Source organism: Microtus ochrogaster, unplaced genomic scaffold (genome assembly GCF_000317375.1).
Source record: "Microtus ochrogaster isolate Prairie Vole_2 unplaced genomic scaffold, MicOch1.0 UNK44, whole genome shotgun sequence".
NCBI classification, from domain to species: domain Eukaryota; kingdom Metazoa; phylum Chordata; class Mammalia; order Rodentia; family Cricetidae; genus Microtus; species Microtus ochrogaster.
Window position 1 is genome coordinate 827,833 of NW_004949142.1, and position 22,292 is coordinate 850,124.

General features: G+C 52.0%; 2 protein-coding genes across 4 annotated transcripts; both read left to right on the forward strand.

Annotated features, from left to right (window-relative positions):
• Positions 1 to 1,073: 1,073 nt before the first annotated feature.
• On the forward strand, positions 1,074 to 5,916 carry Vps25 (vacuolar protein sorting 25 homolog). The gene is made up of 6 exons (XM_005369053.1): positions 1,074 to 1,170; positions 1,374 to 1,519; positions 2,267 to 2,320; positions 2,678 to 2,766; positions 3,541 to 3,616; positions 5,280 to 5,916. The coding sequence occupies exons 1-6, from the start codon at positions 1,118 to 1,120 to the stop codon at positions 5,390 to 5,392; spliced, it is 531 nt and encodes a 176-aa protein (XP_005369110.1). The 5' UTR covers positions 1,074 to 1,117; the 3' UTR covers positions 5,393 to 5,916.
• A 389-nt stretch (positions 5,917 to 6,305) lies between these two features.
• Wnk4 (WNK lysine deficient protein kinase 4) lies at positions 6,306 to 22,224 on the forward strand. 3 transcript variants are annotated; one of them, XM_026777037.1, is made up of 20 exons: positions 6,306 to 6,791; positions 7,216 to 7,647; positions 9,065 to 9,237; positions 10,042 to 10,262; positions 10,505 to 10,662; positions 11,148 to 11,236; positions 11,320 to 11,536; positions 14,091 to 14,355; positions 14,581 to 14,702; positions 14,942 to 15,000; positions 15,099 to 15,213; positions 15,478 to 15,594; positions 19,222 to 19,359; positions 19,854 to 19,896; positions 19,989 to 20,569; positions 20,655 to 20,715; positions 20,820 to 21,219; positions 21,309 to 21,508; positions 21,673 to 21,770; positions 21,877 to 22,224. In XM_026777037.1, exons 1-20 carry the CDS (start codon positions 6,654 to 6,656, stop codon positions 21,877 to 21,879), a joined length of 3,630 nt encoding a protein of 1,209 aa, XP_026632838.1. In that variant the 5' UTR covers positions 6,306 to 6,653; the 3' UTR covers positions 21,880 to 22,224. The 3 variants fall into 3 exon arrangements, with proteins under 3 accessions (XP_026632838.1, XP_005369112.1, XP_026632837.1); XM_005369055.3 differs by lacking the exon at positions 6,306 to 6,791 and having other exon boundaries at positions 6,988 to 7,647; XM_026777036.1 differs by lacking the exon at positions 6,306 to 6,791 and having other exon boundaries at positions 6,988 to 7,647; positions 19,992 to 20,569.
• The last annotated feature ends 68 nt before the right edge of the window (positions 22,225 to 22,292 follow it).

The window sequence follows — 22,292 nt, forward strand, 5'->3', positions numbered from 1 at the left end:
GGTAGAGCAGGCTGGTCTCGAACTCACAGAGATCCGCCTGCCTCTGCCTCCCGAGTGCTGGGATTAAAGGCGTGCGCCACCATCGCCCGGCTGAGGAGGAACTTTTGAGGTATGAATTAGACATTCTGACAGAGACAGATTAAGGGATTCTCATAATCACTCTGCAGGGAGCAGGATAGACACAGATGGACCATCCTGATGAATGAGGATGACAAGGAATCAACGAGAACAGCCCAGCTTCCCCTCATTCTTTAAAAGTGATCATTTCCAAGCAATTCAACAGCATCCTTCTTTTCAATTCACCTTCTGTCTAGCGCTCTCATCCCTACTAGGGATTCATACTGCATTTCAGATCAGAAGGTTCCCAAACTTATGTTTCTAGAGTTAACAAGGCTCCCCTGAGAGCCCAGTCGTGAGATTCTACTCAGGGAGCCTGGGGCTCAGTGCACACAGTCACTTTTCTCCTTCAACTATTTTCCATAGCTCGGGAGTGGACATAGTGTTGGGAGAATGGAAAATAATTCTGGTTTGGAAACTGACTAGTAGTTTAGGCAGGCAAAAGGACTGAGTAGTGTACGTTGGGTTATGTCATGAGTCAGATAAAGCCAACAGGGATTCCAAGTCTGTAGTCTAGAAAGGTACGGTTGTGGGAGAGGTGAGAACTAAATATTAGTTTTTAATCTTTGAAGAGAGCAAAGTTGCTTATAGTGATGCAAACCACATAATGTGTTCCCACGGTTCTACAGGAAACGAAGTAGTGAAGTTAGCATGGGTGAGACTGTAGGAGGCTGCGAGTTTAAATGGAATGGTAATTGACACGAAAGTAAAGAAGCCTCGCTATCTGGGTTCTACACTTGCGTTCTGCTAACTGCGCACTTTGCAGGAGTCACTTATTTTTCCTCCGTTTAAACCAGAAGACTTCCAGGACCCTTTCTGGTCTGCATGGTGAAAATTTTTTTTAGGACAGTGTCAGATTGGCTGGCGACAAAGACCGCTCTCATCTCGCTGCTCGCCTCCAGCGAGGACTCCGGAACCTTTCTGCTGTGCTTTCTACCCGGACGTGCCGAGGCGGAGACCGGAAGCCCCTTGTCGGTTCCGGGTTTTCTGGGCTACTACGATGGCGATGAGTTTCGAGTGGCCGTGGCAGTACCGCTTTCCGCCCTTCTTTACGTGAGGCTCAGACCCCGAGAAGCCCCGTGCACCTCCCTCCCCTCCCCGGGGTCCAGGGCCCAGCCCGGATGATTCACTTGGGATTCCGGGGGAGACAGGAGCCTCCGGCCGCCTTCCGTCCAGCCAGCCCCTCACTTTCTCCCTAATGGTGCTGCTTTCGCCCTCTCACGCTAATTCTGCGCCCCACTCCCTTCACCCGGCAGGTTACAGCCGAACGTGGACACTCGGCAGAAGCAGCTGGCCGCCTGGTGCTCTCTGGTTCTGTCCTTCTGCCGCTTGCACAAACAGTCCAGCATGACGGTGATGGAAGCCCAGGAGAGCCCGCTCTTCAACAACGTCAAGCTACAGCGTATCCTCCCTCAGGCTCTTCCATAGCCCACACACATGCACTCCCACGCTTCTCTACTTGTCCAGACGGCATCTCCCCACTTTAGGCAGGTTTCTGCCCAAACTGGACTTGGGAGAAGACAGATACATGGCAGACAGTCATTTTACACGCACCCTCCCAAGCAGTGCCAGCCCCTTGCCCTAGCATTAATAAGTTCTGGGTCTTACAATCTGGGCCGTTAAGTCAAACTGGACTGTTTTAAACAATTTGAATCTCGTCTCTGTGAGAGTCAAACCCCTAAACCACCTTTAATAATTTTCTGTACTTTATGCCACCTCTCCCAGGAAGTGAGGGTCATTTATTTTTGCTGACTGATTCATAGGTAGAATATGTGAAGAAAAGGACAGAGAATGAAGGGAATGGGGAAGGTAACACCCTTTATTTTTTAAAATTCTTGGGTTTTTTTTTTTTTTTTTTTTTGGTTTTTCGAGACCCAGCCCATCCTTGTATATTGGCGATTCTTGTATCCATCTCACAAGAGCTGGTACTGCAGGCCTGTACAAGCACACTTTGCCAGTTCTTGGGAGTGTCTTTTTACCTTTCCAGAATATTCAGAAAATGCTAACTTGTATCTTCTTCCAAAATTGCATGTATGGATAGCAGGTAAAGGAAGGGACTAGATGATACTCATCTCATCATGGGCCCCTGCTCTGAAGATTTTCATTTAAGCCAGTTCACACATAGGCCATCCCCTTAACCCTAAACCAGGAAAACTTCCTGTGGAGTCAATCCAGATTGTGTTAGAGGAGCTAAGAAAGAAAGGTAGGTTCAATTCCTCCGATAGCTGTGTTCTTCTTCCTTGGGTTTTCCTCAGGGCAGAGCAGGGCATCTCTTTTCCTCTTAATAACTTTTCTCTCTCCTCTAGCTTGAAGCCACAAGTATTCTGAGATGGCCCAATTCTTTTCCCCCATTAGTTACCAAAATTAAAATCCCTCTATGGCCTAAACCTGAAGAGAGATGGACTAAGGAGAATAGGATGCTTTATACATAAGAATAGTAAAATAAATATTGAATCCCTTATTCTGAAAGCGGAGTCTCTTCCACTCTGCCCTATATTGGTGTTTGCCTCTCTGTCCCTTTTTTTAGAGCATGATGCTTTCATAAGTATCTGTTTTACAGGGAACCTCGAGTGGTTGGATAAGAATAAGTCTAGCTTCCTGATCATGTGGCGGAGGCCAGAAGAATGGGGGAAACTCATTTATCAATGGGTGAGGCCACCCTGCTAAGCACTAAGCAATGACCCATGGCAAAGAAGAATTGTTGCCTGTGCCCAGCCGATAGCTGGCGTTTTTTAGATCCAAACTTGGCAGAGTGGGAGTGGGCAAAAACGGAAGCACGGGCCTTTCTGGCAACCATCCTTCAGTGACTCAATGTCTCTCCTGCACAGAATCTCCCTTTCTTTGCCTGCAGGAGGCCAGAGGCTACGTGAGGCCATGTTTGGAGAATGCAGTACTGGGAACCATGAGTGCTATTGTTGGCTGGAGCCTCTGGCCACAGGAGATAAATGGGGAAAGGAAGGGAGAGGGGAAAAAAAAAGACCTGGGTTCCCTCTCCCACTGTGCCTTCATGGTGTCACTCCCATGAATGAGACCTTCTGAACCAGTGTGGGTGTGAGGACAGCATACTCTGTCCCTTGGACTCGACGTTACCACCATCCCCAAATACTCCCAAGAGAGAAGGAGGGGAGGAAGCACCAACAACCTAAATATAACAAACGCACACCACCCATTCCTGAGCAGAAAACAACCAGGATGAGAGGTCACTTTTGAGACACGTGAACGGCTGTGGTTTAGTGGTTCCAAATGTGTGTACACACAGACAAATATAGCACCTGTAGGGCTAATTAATGGGTTTAGGGCCCTGCAGAGGTGACAGTCCTGATCTGGGGGTAGGCACCATCCCTGGAGGGAAAAGGTAGAGCTGACATTTACCTTCTCCCAGATTTGCGGGCCTTGCTCAGCCCTCATTATTTGTGCCCTCAGGTTTCCAGGAGCGGCCAGAACAACTCTGTGTTTACCCTGTATGAACTGACCAATGGGGAAGACACAGAGGACGAAGGTAATTCCCTTTTCTTCTTCCAGGTCTCTGATCAGAACCCTCTTCTCTCCAGTATTGGTTTAGTACATCTTCAGACTCACCATTTCTCTGTTCTGAATTCCATAATGCAAAGTTCTGTGGGTGGTGGTGGCGCATGCCTTTAATCCCAGCCCTCAGGAGGCAAAGGCAGGTGGATCTCTGATTTTGAGTCCAGTCTGGTCTACAGAGCAAATTCCAGGACCCCTAGGGCTACACAGAGAAACCTTGTCTCAAAAAACAAAAAAGAAAGGAAGGAAGAAAGAAAGAAAAAGTTTATTTTTATGTTATGCACATAAGCGTTTGCCTGAACGTATGCATATGCACCACATACATGCCTGGTGCCCATGGGGGCCAGAAGAGGTCATTGGATGGATCCCCTAAAACTGTTGTGAGCAGTCACATAGGTGCTAGGAACCAAATTCGTTGCCTCCACAAGAGCAGCAAGTATTCTTAACCACTGAGCCATTTCTCCAGCGCAGTTCAAAACTGAACTCTCATCTAAACATTCCATACCACTTGAGTTTACAAACAAACCAACTTTTATTGCTGTGGATGTTGGTGTATTTTTAGATTTCTCAGGGCTATGTTAAGAATTGTTGCTGAAAAAGCCAGCGAGGAACCAGCGTGGGGGATTAAACTTGGGATTTCATTCCTTGCTGACTCAAGCTGTCTTTCACCCTTCTCATAGAAGGCTCAAGATTTGTGGGTGTCAGCTGAAGGGATCGGGCCAACACCCCCAGCCCCACCCCCTGCCCATTTCATTTTGAGTTTGTGCCAGGCGAGGATTTGTGTGGCCTTTGATTTTTACATAGGGAAAATACCTTCGGAGCTTTTTTTTCCTGTGACTCTTTATTCTGATCCCCAGGATCACCAAAAGTTTGGGTCTTTGCCAGGGTCGGGGGTAGGTGTTCTGCCAGGCTGTGAGTGCTCCAACAGACTTTACATTACTTGGCTGTCTCCCCTCCCTGCAGGCCTCTGCCTGCTGTTCCCACCATCACCCCGTGAGTTCAGCACTGCAGCCTGGCCCAGCCCACCACTCAGCCTGTACAAAGCTGGAAGCTTCCTCAGAATGCTCACTCCTTGACTTGAGCTGGGCTCCCTGTAGGGGGGTAGTGAGGTGAACAAGCCTGTCAGGGCTTGTCTGCTGCCTCTCACATCTTGACAGTACCTTTCCATATCTCTGAATACTCTGGCCCTGGCTTCCTTTCATCTAGGAAAGGACGATTTTGGCTGTGAGCTAGGGGTTCCAGCTATACTTCCATGTATTAAGGCAGATCTCCTGGTTTGTACAGATGTTTGGATGGGCTCACTGTCCAGTGCATGGGCCCTGACCTAGTTCAGATTATCAGGGTTACTTGTGGTCCTAAAGGCAAAGGGTGTCCATGGTACGTTAGATATTTGATAACAGCAAAGAGAAAGAGGGCTCTGGAGGTAGAACTGAGAAGGCTGAAGTAAGCCTGCTTCATTTCATGCTGTCCAGGCTGCCTTCCGCTCTTCACTCCCAGTGAATGCCCAGGAAGTGTGAGTGACAGCTGCAGTGATACAGATAACACACGAATAGAATAGCCTGGCTTTGGAGTCCTCAGCTTCTAGCTCGGCCATTGAAAGAACTGAGTGTCCTGACTGACCATCTCTTCCTCTCTAGAGTTCCATGGGCTGGATGAGGCGACCCTACTTCGTGCTCTGCAGGCCCTACAGCAGGAGCACAAGGCTGAGATTATCACTGTCAGTGATGGCCGAGGAGTCAAGTTCTTCTAGCAGAGACCTGTCGCCCTCCACTTCTTACCTCCCACCTTTCCAGGGCTTTCAAAAGGAGACAGACCAAGTGTCCCACAGACTGGATCACTCACTCCACCAGACTCAAAGGGCTCAAGTCCTGAAAGCTCGGACTTAGGGATACTTCCCACATAATCCATTCTACCTACCCCTGGGACAGGGTGAACCCACGGTGCCAGGGAGAAAGGATGTTTCTTGCCCTACCTCCTTTCCCATCCTAGACTGTCTCTGGGCCAGGGTCTATAAACCTGACACTTTACATGTGTTCTCACACATAAGTACACACCTACATGCGCCTGCACATGCTTCTTTCTCCTCCCTCCTCCCACTCCTTTAGCTGCTATTGCCTCCTTTCTCAGGCTGGTGCTGGATCCTTCTTAGGGGTTGGGGGAAGCCCTGGCTGCAGGCAGCCTTCCAGGCAATACAAAGATAGGAAGCCCCAGAAGGGGCCTGGCAGTGAAAGGCAGGCCCACTCTGATTTAAGATATTAAAATCTCTACTCCCACTGCCTGCCTGTTACTACTGCTGGAATAGGGCTGCAGAAGGCGGGGCGGGTTCCACCTGATTGAGTCCCAGCCAAGGAGAGAGAAGAATCCTTTGGCCTTTGTACAAGAGAAGGGCTGCTGGGTTTGGGGGTCTGCAGTGAGCCCCTAGCTTTCCATGTGCTGGGTGGGTTGTGTGGAGGAGTGCTGTTGGAAGATGGCTGAGGGACAGATTGCTCTCTAAATTGGAGTCACTTAATTGCTCTCCCATGGAAGTCCTGAACTAGTCTGAAGCCCCTCCCTCCACCCATCTGGTCTGGGTGGGGTAGTTGTGGCCAAGGGGAGCTTGGGGGGGGGGCGGATATGAACTTTGGTTTATTGAAGACTTTGGCAAACAGAAGGGGAGGAAGGAGAGCCCACAGCAAAAACAGCCTTTCTGGCCAGGGCCAGACTCAGGCCAAGGTGGGGTGGAGCTGATGGGTGACCAGCTCTTGGCTGGGGGTGGTGGCACTTGTCCTGGAGTACACACACCCATCTGTGTGGACGGGGGTCTAGCTGAGTCAGAAAAACCTTACCTTTCCAACACCGATGTTAGGCCTGAGGCTACTCCTGATTAGGGCTGGGTAGTGCTTGCTGCCTTATCAGGGGCATACAGGCTAGTGGTGCCCCTCCCCAGCTACCCTCCTCCCCACTGAGGCAATGGGAGCCTCAGTCACTTTTCATCTCCTGTTCCAGGGTCCTCCAGCTCCCCCACCCCAAACATGTTTGCGCTCTCCTTGTGCGGGAGCACACCCACCGCTTCCTCCCACTCACTCAGCTCTTGCCGGGGAAAAGGGTTGAAGGCGGAGACTCTGGAGAGCAAGGCAGGCGGCCGGGGGGCTAAGCGGCTGGTGGCAGAGGTGAGGGCAGCACCCCAGCTCCACACGGTACAACGGGCCAGGCTCACTAGGGGGTGGCCCTGGGGGGTGAGGACCGGTCTCGGCTGGGGGCGGGTCGTGGGGCGGAGCTGGGGGCGGGTCGCCAGGACGGCCCGCTGGGGGCTGGGGCCCCAGCCGCTCAGCCGGAGCGCTGCGCACCCAGCCGGTCCGCCTGTCAGGCCGCCGCCTCCAGTCGCCTGGCTTTCCGCCCTGCGACGCCCGGCCCTTCCCCATGCTAGCACCTCGGACTACGGAAAACGGGGTCCCCATGTCCCAAACCGAAGCTGACTTGGCTCTGCGGCCACCGCCGGCTCTTACCTCCTCGGGGCCAACCCGCTTGGGGCCACCTCGGCGAGTGCGCCGCTTCTCTGGGAAGGCTGAACCCCGACCCCGATCTTCACGACAGAACCGCCGCAGCTCAGTCGATTTGGGACTGCTGAGCTCCTGGTCTCAACCAGTGTCACTCCTTCCGGAACCCCCCGATCCTCCGGACCCCGTTGGCCACACGAAGAGCCCACCTCCTAGTGCCAAAGAAACCTCCGAGGGCACATGGACCGGGGCAGCCCCGGTGAAGGCTGCAGACCAGGCAAGTCCTGAGCTCACGGTACCTTCGGGAGGTCCCGGGTCCCGAGAACCACCGAGGCTTCTTGATGCTGCAGCCCGGGAGCGGCGGCGGGAGCAGGAAGAGAAAGAGGACACAGAGACCCAGGCTGTGGCAACGTCTCCAGACGGCCGATACCTCAAGTTTGACATTGAGATTGGAAGAGGCTCCTTCAAGACGGTGTATCGAGGGCTAGACACCGATACCACGGTAGAGGTGGCCTGGTGTGAACTGCAGGTGTGGCTGGGCACCCCCTCTGTGGTAACTGGGGATGGGGTCCTTTGGAGGTCGCAGGTTGGGAAAACGGGAGGACAACATCAAGGAAAGGATCTTTTTTTTTTCCTTATCAGATATCCAGGCACCCTTGCTCTTCTTGCCGGCATCATCTCACTGACTCTGGGTGGGTTCAGGAGAAACTGAGGCAGGTGGTATATGGTGGCTCCCAATGAGCCAATGCGCATAGCTAGCTTCACTTTCTAGCCTCTCTACAAACCTGAGTGTTGGGAAACTGAGTAGGGAGGGAGGCAGACCCTTCAGTCTCCTGCCCTGGGCACCACTGCCCCGTCCTCTCTTTTTCCTCTAAGTCTTGAGACTTTGTGCTATGACCCTGATCCTCTCGCTCCTCCTCCTTCCTCTTTACAAACTTAAGAGACTGGGATGTGGGAGGCCCGGAGTTGAGGCCAAAGTCCTCTCCACCTCCAAAAAGATTTAGGGTAGTTATAGCAGAAGGGGGCTCCCCAGGTTCCTTCCAAAGCAGTCAGCCTTACAGACTTCGCAGCAACTTCAGGGAGCAGGGACAGGACACTCTAGTTGAAGCTGGAGTCCAGTCCGGTTTCACACCCCTCTGCATACCTGGGTTCTCCCTTTCCATTGCCAAAGGAGCTGAGCTCTAGCAAGTTTTGTACCTCAGGAGGATACAGATTTTTAGCACTTTCTTCCTCCCGTTGCTCTCACTCTACGTGTGAGTGGTCCAGAAACTCAAGATCCAGATTAGGAAACAAAACCAGGAGGAGGGGTCCTTCCACTTTGGCTCTGGCACAGGACTCTCCACTAGTGCCTGCTAGTGCCGCGCCCCAGGCTTTAAGCCAGGCCAGGAGAATCGGCCAGACTCAGGGGAGGGGGAGGGAGGGAGAAAGAGAAAGGAGGGGTGGGGCAGCCCCAGCCATGGGGGGCGGTCTCCTGGCCCTGGTACAGGATCTTTTCTTTCTTGGTACCTTCATCTACCTCCTTCTAGAGCCTGTAGTTCCTAGGTTTTAGGGCCAACCTCTTGCCGGCCCTAATTCCCGGCCCGTGGTCTGCCTGCTGCCTACCGGCTGCCAGCCCCAGGGCACAAGCCCCCCTCCTCCCCAACTTCCACAGTCGGCTCTGGAGGCCACAAAGGCGCTATTGAGCACCGGCTCCCAGACCTGTGCATAAAGACGCTTGTGTCCAGCCGGGGGTCCGGATTGCTGCCCCAGGCCCAGGATGGGTGTGTTCTTGGAGCAATAAGAAGAGACCAACCAAAAGTCGGGGGTCTGCTGCCCTCCCTTCTGGCTATCGTACCCCGGCCAAATGCTCCTGCCCTCACCCCCCCCCCAAGTTCTGCCCCAGATATCCCGTGCTCTTCTTCCTGGGGTTCTGGGTCTGGTGTGACCCCGATCGTCCCATCCCACAGACTCGGAAACTATCTCGAGCTGAACGGCAGCGATTCTCCGAGGAGGTTGAGATGCTTAAGGGGCTGCAGCACCCCAACATCGTCCGCTTCTATGACTCGTGGAAGTCGGTGCTGAGGGGCCAGGTTTGCATCGTGCTGGTCACTGAACTCATGACCTCCGGCACGCTCAAGACGTGAGCTCTGGCCTGGGTGGGAGGGGGAGGATGGGACACCACTCCGAGGCCCTGGGAACTTCTCCCAATCACAATGTCCTCCCATGTCTATATCTTTGTTGTGCTTAACAGCAACATCTCTTAGGTCTTTGCTTAATATCTTCCCGCTGGGTTTTCACTGCTCATCTTTGCCCTCCCTACCTTGCTCCAACACTACTGATGCCCCCCTTCCAAACACATACACAACAGCAGCCCTAAGGAGCCTTTCCCAGTGTGTCCACCCCACGTTATCCCATCTTCCTGCAACCTAGAGGAAATCTGACCCTTTGCCTCCTCAAACCTCTTCAAGATTTCCTACTGCCCTGGGGTAAAGTCCACAAAGTCCCTAAAATACACTCTCATTTCTAGCTTAAGTTAACAAAGCCAGTTTTCAGTGACTTCCCACCCTGCCCTGTCACTCCTGTGGTCCTTCAGCGGGGAAAATCTCCATCTCTTCCCATTTTCACCCTTGAACTTAATACTCCTCCTTCAAGGCAAACGTTATTTCCTCAGTGAAATCCTCCCCCACGCTTGGGACAGTTAGTCATTCCTTCCTGCTCCCACAGCACCTTCTTTGGCGGTCACCCTATCTCCGAATTTACTGTCAGTAGTTTTGTAACCTATTTACCATACTCATTGACTCAGTTTCTTTTTGGGCCAGACGAACCTGATTTAAAAGAATCTGGCAGGGGACGCGGAGGTGGCGGCAAGGGTAGGATAAGAGGAAATTTTCCAGTCCAGGAATCGATATCCCCACGCCGACCATGGTTATGCACCCTCTCCCAGGTACCTGAGGCGGTTCCGCGAAATGAAGCCCCGAGTCCTTCAGCGCTGGAGTCGCCAAATCTTGCGGGGACTTCATTTCCTACATTCCCGCGTGCCCCCCATTCTGCACCGAGATCTCAAGTGTGACAACGTTTTCATTACCGGCCCTTCAGGCTCTGTCAAAATCGGAGATCTCGGACTGGCCACACTCAAGCGCGCCTCCTTTGCCAAGAGCGTCATCGGTGCGTCTCTCCAGCAGGGCCTTTGTCATTGCTAGCTCCCCCACATCAGAAAAGAGCTCCAACAGGGCTTTGGAGAGCTCCCAAACCAGGGCAACCCATTCTTCCAGCCCCCAGAACACACTTCGGGCAAGAGTTGGTCACCAGAACTCCCGGGGTTGCCCTTGGGCTATTTAGCCTATGATAGACCCGAATGGAGGGAGGGGACCAAGAGGAAGGCCTGACCTTTTCTGTGGGTCCAACAGGGACCCCGGAATTTATGGCCCCCGAGATGTATGAGGAAAAGTACGACGAGGCGGTGGACGTGTACGCCTTTGGGATGTGCATGCTGGAGATGGCTACATCTGAGTATCCCTACTCTGAGTGCCAGAACGCAGCACAAATCTACCGCAAGGTCACTTCGGTGAGAAGGACGGGGTTCGGGAAGAAGGGATCCCCAGAGGCTCTCCCACTCTCCTGCCCTCTAACTAGCCTGTACGTAGCCGGTATCCTTTATCTCAATAAAAACAGGCCAGACAGAAAGATGCCCCAGTGAAGCGGAAATGTGTTGTATGCACGTAAGCCCCTCACACAAGCTAGTAAGAATATGTGCAATCCTAAGAGTTTACAAGCTGCTGCACATCTAGTCCCGGCAGATCTTCCTAGTTGTCCCACCAGGTGAGCCGGGCGAATGTTCTGCTCTGCGCTTTACAAATGAGAAAACAACCAACCAGGAAGTCTTGCGCGAGGTCACACCAGCAATATGTGGAGGGAATGGATTTGAAAATCAATCGCGTCTCTCAGTACCAACACCCTTCCCCCACCCGAGCCTTGGAGACTGCCTGCTTTGCACACTTCCTGAGAGCTGGCTCGCAGGCAGCCCGAGGCCTCATGCAACTCTTCTCGCAGGGCACAAAGCCCAACAGCTTCTACAAGGTGAAGATGCCGGAGGTGAAGGAGATCATTGAAGGCTGCATCCGCACGGATAAGAACGAGAGGTGGGGTCCCCGGGCCAGAGAGGGCATGGAGACGAAGCTCGGGTGGCAGCAGGCTCGGCTCCTCACTTCTCCACGGTCCCCAGGTTCACCATTCAGGATCTCCTGGCCCACGCATTCTTCCGCGAGGAACGAGGTGTGCACGTGGAACTGGCAGAAGAGGATGACGGGGAGAAGCCGGGTCTCAAACTCTGGCTGCGCATGGAGGATGCGCGGCGCGGGGGGCGTCCACGGGATAACCAGGCCATCGAGTTCCTGTTCCAGCTTGGTCGGGACGCTGCTGAGGAGGTGGCTCAGGAGATGGTGAGGAGATAGGTCCTGTTTTGATTGAGCGTGTAAAGGGCTCAGCCAATCTGTCACCAGTCAATAGGAGAGGGCCAGGGTGGGCCACTAGAGGAGCGAGAGGAGGCTCCCACCCAGAGGAGCGTCTCCTACAGGGGTCTTCCTGCCTCTCCTGCCCTAATTCACCTGCACACACTAGGGTTTTTGTTTTTGTTTTTTTCCAGAACCAACCGTGGATCCTCTAACCTCGCTTCTTTGTTTCTTGCACATTCATTTATCATGGAATGTCCTTCTTGGCAATTTATCTATTTATTTTTCCCTCTCCACCTTCTTTGTCATCCCCCCACCCCCAATGCTTAGCACCATCAATTCCAGGAAGGTCATTCCTCTGGAGTTAAAAGTTGAATGCTTCTTTCCATATCAGTGGGGCCTCTACACAGCCTCAACCGTGGGCTTTGTTTTTATACCAGAATGCGTTTACCATCTCTCTCCTCTGCTAGACCAGAAACTATCTGTTACCAGATTTTTTTTTTCTAATCCCTTACTGTTTGGCAGGTGGTAGGTCCTCCTTAGCAATCACACGTGACTTGAAGCATTTTCACATGAGCCTGTTTGGAAGGCAATTTTATCCCAACTTATCAATGAAGGAATGCAAGCTCAGAGAGACTAGCTGTCTTGTCTGGAGTGCCCAAGTAAACAAATGACAAAGCAGGATTTAAGCTCAAGCCATTCAGATTTGGTCAGGTGGCCCTGCCTCTCTTCTTCTACTCCACCTGCAAAACTCACAGCTAAACTGAAAGGGAAGGAGGGGGCGGGGAGGAGCAGACACTGGTGGAAGAGAAAGCAGCTGTGGGCATAGAGGATGTCAGGACAGAACCTTAAAAGCTTGTTGAGGAGAGCCTGAATGGGAGAAGGGGTGAGAATATGGGGTTCTCAATAGAGAAATGGCAGCAGCAAGGTCAAGGGTCATCTGTTCTGGGTCAAGAACCTGAGACTATCCTGACGTAGTGGCTCATATTATTTTTTTCTTTTCCTTTTTTTTTTTTTAAATCTATTTATTGTGTACACAGTGTTCTTTCTGCATTTTGCCTGCACACCAGAAGAGGACATCAGATCTCATTACAGACGGTCGTGAGCCACCATGTGGTTGCTGGGATTGAACTCAGGACCTCTGGAAGAGTAGCCAGTGCTCTTAACCTCTGAGCCATCTCTCCAGCCCCAGTGGCTCATATGATTGACCCCAGCACTCAGGAGGCAAAAGTAGATGAATCTCTGAGCCCATCTTGGTTTATATTGTGAGGCCAGGGATACACAGTGAGACCCTATCTCTAATGATAATAACTTGAGACTGAATGTGGCAAAAGTGCACTTGCCAAAGCACTGCCCAGCTTGACTATAGATGCAATCTTTTCTTGTAGTTGGGCCTTGGTGGCGCACACCTTTAATCCCAGCATTTGGGAGGCAGAGGCAGGCAGATCTCTGTGAGTTTAAGGCCAGCTTGGTCTATAAGAGCTAGTTCCAGAACTGCTAGAGCTATTACACAGAGAAACCCTATCTTGAAAAGATTTTTTTTTAAAAAGTTATATATTATTTGTGTGTGACTCTGTGTATGTATGTGGGTGCACATTTGCCACAGCATATAAGCAGAGGTCAAAGGACAACTTGTGGGAATCACTTCTCTCCTTCCATCATTCTGACTCAGTCTGTCAGGCTTGGCAGTGGGCACCTTTATACACAAAGCCAGCCTGCCTGCCCTCAAGATCAAATCTTGATCTATTACCTGCAAGGCATGTGTGTGCATGCATGAGTGAGTATGTGTGTGTGCGGCGTATTATTTTTCTGTGTGGGTGTGCATGTATGCATGCATGTATACGTGTGCATGCTTTGACATGGGTGTTGGGGGTTGGAATGCAGGCCTTCATGATCACTATCATGTCTAAAACAACAGCAGCAAAGTTTATTCCCCAATGTTATTGAGAAGGCTTAACAAGGATGAGTTTTCACTAACAGACATGGTACTTAGTCAATAAATAGCTCCTTCCTCATTCCTAGAGGCCTCAAAAGGTGTCCTAATAGATCCTTTTCCCCTCCCTTCCCCCTTCCTCCTCTCTCTCTCTCTCTCTCTCTCTGAATGTACAGAAGTGTGTATGTGCCTATGTGTGAAGGCCAGAAGCCAGTTTAAAAGTGTCCTGATGGATCCATCCTCTGTCTCTGTCTGTCTTGTCTCTGTCTTTCTGCATGTACAGGTGTGTATGTGCATATGTGTGGAAACCAGATGTTAACTTCGGGTGTCATGCCTCAGGAACCAGCAACCTTATTTTTTGAGACAGGGTCTCTTACTGGGAGCTGGGGCCCGGTAATTAGGCTAGACGGGTGGCCAGCAAGCTCCTGTGTCTGCCTCCCTGGCACTGAGATTACAAGCTTGCTTGCCTGACCCTTACGTGAGCACTGGGGATCAGACTTACGTCATGTTTGTGCAGTAGGCATTTTACTAACTTGGGTAGCTCCCCAGTCCCTGGTGAGTCTTTCATAGGGGGGAATCTGGAGCTGTCTCTCTTTCTATCCCCATCTCCAGGTAGCCTTGGGCTTAGTTTGCGAAGCTGACTACCAGCCAGTGGCCCGTGCAGTCCGGGAACGGGTTGCTGCCATCCAGCGGAAGCGGGAGAAGCTTCGAAAAGCTAGGGAGTTGAAGGTCCTTCCACAGGAGTCAGGACCTCCTCCAGCAACTGTGTCCATGGCTCCTGGTGCCACCAGTGCCTTCCCCCCCGAGCCCGAGGAACCAGAGGCTGACCAGCACCAATCCTTCCTCTTCCGCCATGCTAGCTACTCATCTACCACCTGTAAGTGACCCCAACTTAGAGTTCTAGGTCCCAGAAGTCCAGCCCAGAAATGCTGTCATTTATCTAGCCTTCCAACTCTAGCTGTGAACCTTCCCTTAGGGACAAATACTCCCACAATTCCCTCCTGGCTCCAGGCCCCTCTTTGCACAGACAGGTCCCCTCCTCTACCACCACAGTCCTTTATTATTATTATTATTATTTTTGATCCACTCCCTCCCCCGCCAGCTGATTGCGAGACTGATGGCTACCTCAGCTCCTCCGGCTTCCTGGATGCCTCAGACCCTGCCCTTCAGCCCCCTGGGGGGGTGCCATCCAGCCCCGCTGAGTCCCATCTCTGCTTGCCCTCGGTGAGAGGGGGGTCCCTCTCTTGGGAGCCTTCCAATGATTCATGACCTATCCTTTTCTCTTGAATCCCAGCCCCCTACCTGTTCCCTTGTTCCTGAAATACACTATTCCTGTCCTTATCTTCTCCAGTTCTTTTTCCCTAGTATTCTCTCCCCCCATCCCTGGCACCATTTCCCTGGGTCACCACAATTACCATCAACAGCTATTATCTCCTGATCTCAGGAAGTGTATCCTCTTTCAGAGTTTCGCCTTGTCCATTCCACGCTCTGGCCCTGGCAGTGACTTTTCTCCTGGCGACAGGTATGTTCTGGTTTAAGTTGGGGTACCAGGGTGAGACACAGAAAGTTCTGGGTCCCCACTGCCCACTTAAACGCTTCTATCTTCTTTCCCCTGCCCAGCTGTGCCTCAGATGCAGCATCAGGCCTCAGTGACATGGGAGAAGGGGGGCAGACGAGGAAACCTCCAGTGAAGAGCCTTCGTCGGAGACCCCGATCCCGGCTGCGGGTCACTAGTGTACGGCGAGCATAGGAGCTGGAGAGCAACCTACAGAACCCGTGGGGAACTGCCAGGGAGACAGGGGAGGTGGGCCAGAAAAGCAGAGCTGCAGTGTGTGACTGGTGCCCACGAGGCATCTAGTCTAGCTTCAGTGTCAACTCTGGGGGTAGAATCTGCTCTCAGTGTCCACTCTGGCCCACGCGCTTTGACTAGAGGAGGTGGGAGGACATGACCGAGGCAGAAGCATTGATGCCTTTCCTTCTGCTGACTTTGAATCTAAAGGTCTCAGACCAGAATGACAGAGTTGTGGAGTGCCAGCTCCAGACCCACAACAGCAAGATGGTGACCTTCCGATTTGATCTGGATGGGGACAGCCCGGAGGAGATTGCAGCGGCCATGGTGAGAGGGAGAGAGACAGGGCAGATTTGGATATAAGCATTTCCCTCCTGGCGGCCACAGGTGCTGACACACCCTGGCCCCACAGTCAGGTTGAACACCTTGAGATCAATAAGGACTGAGTAGACACAGTGGTATGTGCACGTGGTTCCTGCTAGAGGTGTCATACTGCGACTGGAAGGAAAGCACGGGCTGGAGCAGCACGGGAAGGAATAGGATTGGCCCACTCCTAGCGATAGGAACGGCAGGGAAGGGCATGGCCGGCTGGAGGCACCGAACAGTATTAGTGCTAGTGGTTAGTACTGAGTGTTGGGGGGAGCGTACTGCGGAAACCACTGTCACAGGAGTAAAGGGGTCCTACAGTAAATCCTGGAAAGTGGGATTCAGATCATGAGTGTATCCGAAGGCCAGCTCTGCAGTGTACGCCTGATATCTTGAGCACTTAGGAAGTGGAAACAGGAGAATCAAGGGTTCAGGGTCGCCCTTGGCTGCACAGCAGTTCAAGGCCAGCACAGGCTACACAAGACCTTATAAAGCAAAGAAAGTTAGGCAGAGAGAAACACAACTAGAATGGTTTTTGTTTGTTTTAAGATTTATTTATTTATGTATATGAGCGCTCTATTTGCATGTATGCCTACATGACAGAGAAGGGCATCAGCTCCCATTATAGATGGTTGTGAGCCACCATGTGGTTGTTGGGAATTGAACTCCGGACAATGAGCCATCTGTCTAGCCGTGAGAATGGGTTTTAGGTAGACCATTCTGCTGTGAGATGTGGGAGGGTTTTAGGAATGAGGAATCTGATTGGGAGGTGGACACAGGAAGCCAGACTCCGGGAATGGAGGTGAAATGGAATGTGGAGGAGAAGAAAGGGTGGATCTAAGGGTTGCTTCAGGAAAACTGCTGTGTAGTCCAGTACGTTCTTGACGTAGCAGTGTGGGTAGTGGATGCCCAATAAATATTTGCTGAGTTGATATGCTAGGGAGTTAGGGAGAAGGGATATCAAGGGCAACCCGTTTCAGAGGAACAAAGAGGAGCAGACTACTCAATGAGAGAAGAAGTTGGGAATGAAAACAGGGTTTCTTTTTTTTTTTTTTTTTTTTTGGTTTTTTGAGACAGGGTTTCTCTGTGGCTTTGGAGCCTGTCCTGGAACTAGCTCCTGTAGACCAGGCTGGTCTCGAACTCACAGAGATCCACCTGCCTCTGCCTCCCGAGTGCTGGGATTAAAGGCGTGCGCCACCATCGCCCGGCCGAAAGCAGGGTTTCTTAAGGGTCACAATGAGCTTGAGCAACAGCTGAGTCAAGGTCCTCCATGGCAACAGGATATGGCCAGGAAGAGCTAAAGAGAGATGGGTTTAGGAGTCCTCAGTCCAGGGCTGAGGGTGAAAACAGACCTGCAAGTGAGAGACATTTGAGCTTCTAGACTGCATGACTGCATCTCTTACAAGCATCCTGTTTGAGAATGAGAAGTGGGGGGGCACGTTACTGAAGGACAGCAAGTTGGAGCCAAAGAAGTAGAAGGATTCTAGTGAAGGCAGAGGGAGAATCCTGAGCAAGACGACACTGGCTCTTGTTAGAGGTACCAGTGGTACACAGTTTCAACAGAGTGGGGTGGCAGATGTCAGCCGCTGAGATGGTGGAGAAAACATCTGGCTTTAGGAATTCTTCACAAAGCACCTCCTCCTTGAGGCCATTCACCTAGTCTCCAGAACAAAGACATCGAAGGCTTGCCCTCTTCCGTCAAGCCATGTGACCCTTCCAGAGTCTTTGTCAAGCCACACACTTCTGAACAGTTCTGGAAGAGGCCGGGCACCTTTCTGTCTCTGTTTCTATCTATCCAGGGGTCTGTAGGTCTGAAAACTTTTCCCCATGGTTCCTGTGTGCACTCAGAATCCACACAATCCAAGTGACCCGCCCCTGGATCCAGGATCCATTTTTTTTTCCTCTCCTCCCTAGTTCATGTCTCTGCAGCAGAGTTTGAGACTTGGACCGAATCTTGCTGCTTTTCATCATCATCATCATCAGCAGCAGCAGCAGCAGCAGCTATCTGTGATCCTAAAGTCAGGAAGCATGGTCATTTTGGTTTTTTGAGACAGGGTTTCACTGCAGTTTTTTTAGAGCCTGTCCTGGAACTAGCTCATGTAGACCAGGCTGGCCTCAAACTCACAGAGATCAGCTTGACTCTGCCCCCTGAGTGCTGGGATTAAAAGTGTGTTACATCATGCCTGACTAAATTGCGGTTTAAAAAACAACAACAACAAAAAAAAATCCAAGCACACTGTAAGTGGGGTATAGTGGCATGTTCTTGTAGTCCCCTCAGGAAGCTGAAGCTGAGGCGGGAGGATTGCCACAAGTTTAAGCCACTCTGGACAATGTAGCAAGACCCCCACCCGCCCCGCCTCCAAACAACAACACAGCGCCAAACCAACTAACCAAATACAATGTAAGACTAAACCACAACATAAAATTTACTGCCGTAACCACTTTGAAGCATGTGTTCAATAGTACAGTACCCACATTGTTGTGAACCGGATCTCCAGACCTTGCAGGTCTGAAATGCTTGCTAAAGATCCTCCCACCTCCAGAAAGAAAGAAAAAAAAAAGAATTCTTAGCCATACTCACTACCAGCAAGGCGCTCAAGTGCTCTACCCACCCCAGGACGACTTGCAGCCTGCTGTGTATTGATTGATGTGGGGTGCAAGACCACAATGTTCCATGCTTCCCCTACTCAACAGCGTTTCCCACAATGCGTGGTAGGCAGTAGGTTCGTGATGGCTGTGGAGTGGAAAGTGACATTTACCATTGACCGCCTTGTTCCCCTTAACCTTGCCATGCGTGACTGGGACCCCGTGTGATGTACTTTATAATCTTTCTATGAATGTAGAAATTGTGCCCAAAAGCATGCAGCTGTGCAAAGAATTTAGGCTCTGGCTTTCAGTGGACCTGGCTTCAAATAGCGTTGACTTTGAGCCGACTGAACTTTTTTTTTTTTTTTTTTTTTTGGTTTTTTGAGACAGGGTTTCTCTGTGGCTTTGGAGCCTGTCCTGGAACTAGCTCTGTAGACCAGGCTGGTCTTGAACTCACAGAGATCCGCCTGCCTCTGCCTCCCGAGTGCTGGGATTAAAGACGTGCGCCACCACCGCCCAGCCCGACTGAACTTTTTAAAAACAATCTTATTTATTTATTGAAGGTGCATTGGTATTTTGTCTTCATGTATGTCTGTGTGAGAGTGTCAGATCCTCTAGGACTGGAGTTACAGGTGCTAGGAATGGAACCCAGGTCCTCTGGAAGAGCAACTAGTGCTCTTAACCACTGAGCCATCTCTCCAGCCCCAGGCCAGCTGGACTTAACCTGAGCATTAGTGATCTTCATTGCACAGGGAGGATATTAATAGACCGTAGCAGGCTGTTGGTGCTACATGCGACGATACATGGAAAGCGTTGGTGCACACAGCACATGCATCCTAGGCATGTCAGTTCCTGGACTTCATTCCTCCCGGACCACAAGTGCCTGGTGTACAACACATCCCCAGGAAATGATGCAGCGGTATCAACTGTTGGGTTTAAACATTGGGAGCAGGGAAGCAACGGTGAGATAACAGCCTCCTCCCATCCCGTAACCCCTGCCAGGTGTACAATGAGTTCATTCTGCCCTCGGAGCGAGATGGATTCCTGAGCAGGATCCGAGAGATTATCCAGCGAGTGGAGACCTTGCTGAAGAGAGATCCTGGTCCTCCGGAGACTGCTGAAGATGCCCTGAGCCCTCAGGTCAGGCCTCCGGACATCCCCAGCAGGAACAGACTCTGCCCTCAGCAATCTGCTTGGATTAACTGCTCTTAATCTTGAGGACTTTACAACTGGCTCTTAACTCTGTTTGAGAGTCTGATGAAAGCTACAGACTCTTGTTCTAGAAAACAGTGAGCAGACACTTTTAGCTTGTTATCTTGAAATAAGCGAGAACTACAGAGCCCATTCCTAGATGCCCTTTGCCCAGATTTCCTGGTTAAGGCTGGCTTTTTGACTAGCTTTCTCATTCTTCTCTGTATTCTACGTTATGTTCCTTTGAACTGCTCGAGAATAGCTTGGCAGATTTCATGCCTCTTTACCTCCAAATATTTCAGCACATATGCTTTTGAATCCCAAGAGGCTTGTGTCTGGATTCCTAGAGGCTCATGGGTCCTATCTTAAGAATCCCAGCCTGTAACTATCCGTCTGAGACTCGGCTTTCCCCACTGAGACTGAAGGCCCCCTTTCTCCCTCAGGCAGAGCCAGCAGCACCGCCTGCCCTCCCAGGCCCACCAAATGGTAGGTTCTATTCCTGTTCATCCCAACTCTTGGGTTGACCTTGTGGAGGGCACAGGGCACGGGGGTCTGAAATCTCAACCCTTCCTCTTCAGCAGAGCCCCAGAGAAGCATCTCCCCGGAACAGAGGAGCTGGGCAGCCTTCTCTACCTCTCCATCTTCTCCTGGAACCCCCCTGTCCCCTGGAACCCCATTTTCCCTTGGGACGCCCCCTGTCTTCCCATGCCCCATCTTTCCGATCCCTTCACCCTCATGCCATCCCTGCCCATTCTCCCAGGTCTCTTCAAACCCCTGTCCTCAGACCCCCAGCTCCCCACTTCCACCCTTCGCCAGTGCCCCTCAGTTCCCATTCCCTTCTTCTCACCTTCCTGCGAGTGCCCTCCCCACTAGCTCTCCCCACCCATTCCCTCCGGGTTGTTCCCAAGTCACTCTCAGCCCCTCTTCTTTTCCTGCCTGCCCCTCTCCTCCCCCCCTCCCTGCTACCACAGCAGGCCCCCTCCTCTCTCTGGCTAGTGCCTTCTCTCTGGCTGTGATGACCGTGGCCCAGTCCCTGTTGTCCCCTTCCCCTGGGCTTCTTTCTCAGTCTCCTCCAGGTCCCTTGCCTAGCCTGCCCCTTCCTCTAGCTTCTTGTGGCCAGGAGAGCCTTTTACCCCAAATGGCTGAGACACAGAGTGAGGTGAGTAGGGGATGGAGAGCGATATTGGGGTGAGGGGGGGATCTGTTCTGGATCCTTTCCTTTCTCATGGTATCACACTTTGTAGGCTTCCCCAAATTCTGCTCAGCCACTACTGGGCGAAGCTAGACTGGCACCCATCTCTGAAGGTAAGGCCCCTAATCCCCAACCTTCCCCTGCCTGTTACCCCCAACACATTTATGTCCAGCTAGTTTCTTCTGTCCTCCTCAATTCCCACCTTACCTCCCTGCAGAGGGAAAGCCCCAGCTTGTTGGGCGCTTCCAAGTGACTTCATCCAAGGAACCAGCAGAGCTGCCCCTGCAACCAGCACCCCCAACTCTCTCCAGTTCCCTAAAGCTTCCAACCCCTGAGCTGACCTCAGAGAGCTCAGACACAGAGGACAGTGCTGCGGGAGGACCAGAGACCAGGGAGGCTCTGGCAGAGAGTGACCGTGCAGCCGAGGGCCTAGGGGTGGCGATCGAAGAGGAAGGGAATGACGGGGCCCGGACTGGAGGAAGTCCCCCACTCTTGAGTCATCCCAGCCCAGTGTGGATGAACTACTCCTACAGCAGCCTGTGTCTGAGCAGTGAGGAGTCAGAGAGCAGTGGGGAGGATGAGGAGTTCTGGGCTGAGCTGCAGACTCTTCGGCAGAAGTGAGTCTGGGGAAGATGGCAGAACTAGAGGTAAACCTGGGAGCACAAAGTATGTGACTAGCCATTTCCTGCCCTTGGTGCATCCTCAGACACTTATCAGAAGTGGAGACACTGCAGACCCTACAGAAAAAAGAAATCGAGGACTTGTACAGCCGGCTTGGGAAGCAGCCCCCACCTGGTATCGTAGCCCCAGCCGCTATGTTGTCCAGCCGCCAGCGCCGCCTCTCCAAGGGCAGCTTCCCCACCTCTCGCCGCAACAGCCTGCAGCGCTCTGACCTCCCTGGCCCTGGTGAGATGGCAGCCACCCAGCTTTCACCTTTCCCTTGAGACTCCTTCCCTATCGACAGGATCTTTCGGGCCCTGGTGGTCTAGCCTTGGTTCTGGGGAACCAGCCCCTGCTCCTCGCTGCCCCTTCCTTCACTTAGAGCTCTCCTTCCCTCATCCTGCTCCCAGGCATCATGCGAAGGAACTCCCTGAGTGGCAGCAGCACCGGCTCCCAGGAGCAGCGGGCAAGCAAGGGGGTGACATTCGCCGGGGATGTTGGCAGGATGGTGAGGGCGGGCCCAATGGAGGGAGAGCCCAGGGAATGGTGACTGGCAGCAGCTTTGCCTCCCCCCACTTTGGGCATTTCCTCAGCATTTTTCTTTTCCCCTCCAGTGAATTCAGAACAGAAGTCCTATGTCTCCCCAACACCAGGGCCCACTGTGGCACCTGGGCTCTCAGAATCTGATGCTTTGGTGACCAGCTGAACTCAGCACAGAACACCCCAGCACTGAGGGGACATAGAAAGTGCGATTGTGTTATCCTGAAGAGAGTAAAACAATGTGGGGGCTCAGCTGTGTGGAAATGTCATTTCTGAGCCGGGCGGTGGTGGCGCACGCCTTTAATCCCAGCACTCGGGAGGCAAAGGCAGGCGGATCTCTGTGAGTTCGACACCAGCCTGGTCTACAAGAGCTAGTTCCAGGACAGGCTCCAAAACCACAGAGAAACCCTGTCTCGAAAAAAAAAAAAAAAAAAAAAAAAAAAAAAAAAAAAAAAAAAAAAGAAATGTCATTTCTGTCCTTACCCCCCGC

Excerpts from the sequence above, each read along its gene's own strand:
- Vps25 (XM_005369053.1), top strand. The coding sequence starts at position 1,118 with ATGGCGATGAGTTTCGAGTGGCCGTGGCAGTACCGCTTTCCGCCCTTC. Across the intron at positions 1,171-1,373 it reads CGCTTTCCGCCCTTCTTTAC|GTTACAGCCGAACGTGGACA; the intron begins GTGAGGCTCAGA and ends TTCACCCGGCAG. Across the intron at positions 1,520-2,266 it reads CAACAACGTCAAGCTACAGC|GAAAACTTCCTGTGGAGTCA; the intron begins GTATCCTCCCTC and ends ACCCTAAACCAG.
- Wnk4 (XM_005369055.3), top strand. The coding sequence starts at position 7,042 with ATGCTAGCACCTCGGACTACGGAAAACGGGGTCCCCATGTCCCAAACC. Across the intron at positions 10,663-11,147 it reads TCTACCGCAAGGTCACTTCG|GGCACAAAGCCCAACAGCTT; the intron begins GTGAGAAGGACG and ends CTCTTCTCGCAG. Across the intron at positions 11,237-11,319 it reads CGCACGGATAAGAACGAGAG|GTTCACCATTCAGGATCTCC; the intron begins GTGGGGTCCCCG and ends CACGGTCCCCAG.